At 46.9% G+C, this 2,689-nt stretch overlaps 1 protein-coding gene across 1 annotated transcript; it reads right to left on the reverse strand.

Annotated features, from left to right (window-relative positions):
- Positions 1 to 478: 478 nt before the first annotated feature.
- On the reverse strand, positions 479 to 1,653 carry LOC130590579 (uncharacterized). The gene is made up of 2 exons (XM_057393078.1): positions 1,294 to 1,653; positions 479 to 1,196 (listed from the first exon to the last, which is right to left on the reverse strand). The coding sequence occupies exon 2, from the start codon at positions 1,087 to 1,089 to the stop codon at positions 514 to 516; it is 576 nt and encodes a 191-aa protein (XP_057249061.1). The 5' UTR covers positions 1,090 to 1,196; positions 1,294 to 1,653; the 3' UTR covers positions 479 to 513.
- Between the last annotated feature and the right edge of the window lie 1,036 nt (positions 1,654 to 2,689).

Genomic DNA, 2,689 nt, shown 5'->3' on the forward strand with positions numbered 1-2,689 from the left:
CTTAGAAAAAGTCCAAGTTATTTAAAAATTATGCTCTTTTCTCATTTTTGAACAAAGGAAGGTTGTAAAAACCTCCTCGTCCAAAAAGGGGGGCATATAGGGGCATAATTTATAATTAAATAAGTCTTTGTCCAATGACGAATGATTGTCCAGTTTCTGGCCGAACAGGTTATTAACTTGGCAATTTTAAACTCAAATTTTTAAGCCGGCATCTGGTGAACGTCCAGAAAAGAACTAATGGTTCAGATGAAAAGTGTAGACGAATTGGTTTAATACATAGGCATTAAAGCCTGGGGCATTGATAAACGCATCAGCGCACTCGGCCAAAAGAGCTGGGGGACCCGTCCGAAGTATGCTATGACAAACTGCTTTGGTACTTGGCATAAAAATTAGATCATAAATCAAGGCGTCGTATGCAATAAAATGTAAGGCGGCGGGGATTGAAAAAGATAACTTTTCATAGATAAAAGAAATGATTACAAGCTACTCTAAAAAACTAAACTACAAGCTAGTTTAAGGAAAAAGTACAAAAAGGTACAAAAAAAGTACAAGTACAAGTGGCTCGCGGCCAAGATAAAGCAAGAGGAAATTAAGCGGCAGGAGGGGCATGTCTTCTTCGTCCTGGGCCTCCACGTCTTGTTCTTCTTCTTCGTCCTCAGAAGATTCTTGGAAGACGGGTGGTTCTTCCCCTGATATGTTAGCCTTGTGCAAGCTTTCTTTGAACTCCAACCGGCGAGCATATCTGGGAATATCTTCTTCTTCGGCCATCATTCCAAAAGCCTGCACGGCCCACTCCTTTGAGGTATCTATGACGGTGTTCATAGCCTCCTTGGCCGCTTCAACCGTGACCGCGACTTCAGCTCGGAGGGCTTGGTTTTTTACCTTCAGGACGAGGTTCTCCTTGTAGAACTCAGCAGCCATTGTTGTGACTGAGTTTCTCTCGTCCGTTAGAGCACGTTCCAAGGACGCCCTCTCGTCCAGCATCTCAGTCAGCCGAAAGAGATAAACTTTGTTCTGGGATTCCATTTCGGCTGACCGTTTTTCCCAAGCAATCTTGGTTTGCTGATGCAGCACCTCTTGCTTGGCCATGACGAACTGAGCATGGTCTGCAGCCGCGGCACGTCCTGGACGAGCTTCTTATTTTCTTTTCAAAACGCTCTCGCCCAGTCCTCGGTTAGCATGCTGCGAGCAAAGAGCTGAGAATAAAAAAGATGAAAGTATGTCAGGACGGTTGTAAAAGCGGAAAAAACAGTCAAGTAAAAAATACAAGCGTCTAAAGAAAGAAAGGTGTACCTCGGCAGCAAGTTGAGACATGTATCCTACATGCCCTGATGATGCTCCCCTCAACCCCTTGATGTAGGGTTCAGGAAAGCACTTGAAAAGCTCCAGCTTGAGCTTCTCGCGGTCGGCCGATGACATCCTCCCAAAGGCTGGGGAAGATTCATCGTCAGAAAGAACGGGAGAACCGTCAAGGGCCGGTCCTTTCCCCTTATCTTAAAGATTAGAGGCGTCAGTATTTCTGACCGGAATAACAACGGCTTGTTTGTTGGACGGACTCATCGGACGCCCGCCAACCCGCAGTGTTCTAACTATATTTGAATAATAAGACTCACCAGAAGAGTGGGAGGCCGTCCTATAAGCCTCCGGCATATGCCCCACCAGTTTTGTGACCGGCCCAGAAAAGGCAGACCCGTCCAAAGCCGTGTCCGGTTGAATAGGATTGTCCTCAGATCCGTCTACTGGAGCAACCGTCTCAGACTGCTCAGAATGATGGATCGGGCCGGTGTAAGTAACCATGGCCCTCTCCCCGACGGCTGGAGGAGAATCCTCGGCGGGGATAACTATCTCGACCTTGGGGATCGGCCGAGAGGACTTCTTTTTCTTGGCTGTAAAGCCTTTGGATTTTTTGGGTGGAGGAGTGTCACCCGTTGCAGCTGGCCTCTTCTTAGACGCCATTTTCTCCGCCAACGCTTTGGACGTTGGGGTATCTTTCTGAAAAAAGGAACCAAGGAAAAAAGTTAAAGTTAGAACTCGTCTTGAGGTTACGTCATGATGCTCTCTCTTAAAAAAGCAAGGCGTCCAAATATTATTTGGACGATCTGCTCTTCCAGGAGGCAAATCGTCCAGGATGGATTCAAGACGGTTTGCCCTTCGAAGAGGCAAGGCATCCGGGACCCAGTCAAGACGACCTGCTCTTTGAAGAAGCAAAACGTCAAAGATGGATTCAAGACGGTTTGCCCTTCGAAGAGGCAAGGCGTCCAGGACCCAGTCCAGACGATCTGCTCTGTGAAGAAGCAAAACGTCAAAGATGGATTTAAGACGGCTTGCTCTTCGAAGAGGCAAAGCGTCAAGACCCCGTCAGGACGGTGTCCTCTTCGAAGAGGCAAAGCATCCAGAATGGATTCAGGACGGTTTCCTCCTCGTAGAAGCAAGACGTCAGAAGAATCTATTGACGCTTTACTCCCAAAGGAGCGAACTCGTTCAAAAAAAAAAAAAAAAAAAAGATAATAATTACCAGAGTGTCGGTCCCTTTTTTCAGCACCCGTCTTGCTGAACTCCTTCCAGAGGGAGTCGGTGAACTTGGACGCGCTGATATCGCCTTTCCAAGATTTTCGTAACTTTGCCTTGGCCGAATCTGCATAAGAAGAGAAAGCAGGGTGAAATTCTAAAACTCAGGACAAAGGGGTTT

The sequence above is a fragment of the Beta vulgaris genome, chromosome 2, assembly GCF_026745355.1.
Source record: "Beta vulgaris subsp. vulgaris cultivar EL10 chromosome 2, EL10.2, whole genome shotgun sequence".
NCBI classification, from domain to species: domain Eukaryota; kingdom Viridiplantae; phylum Streptophyta; class Magnoliopsida; order Caryophyllales; family Amaranthaceae; genus Beta; species Beta vulgaris.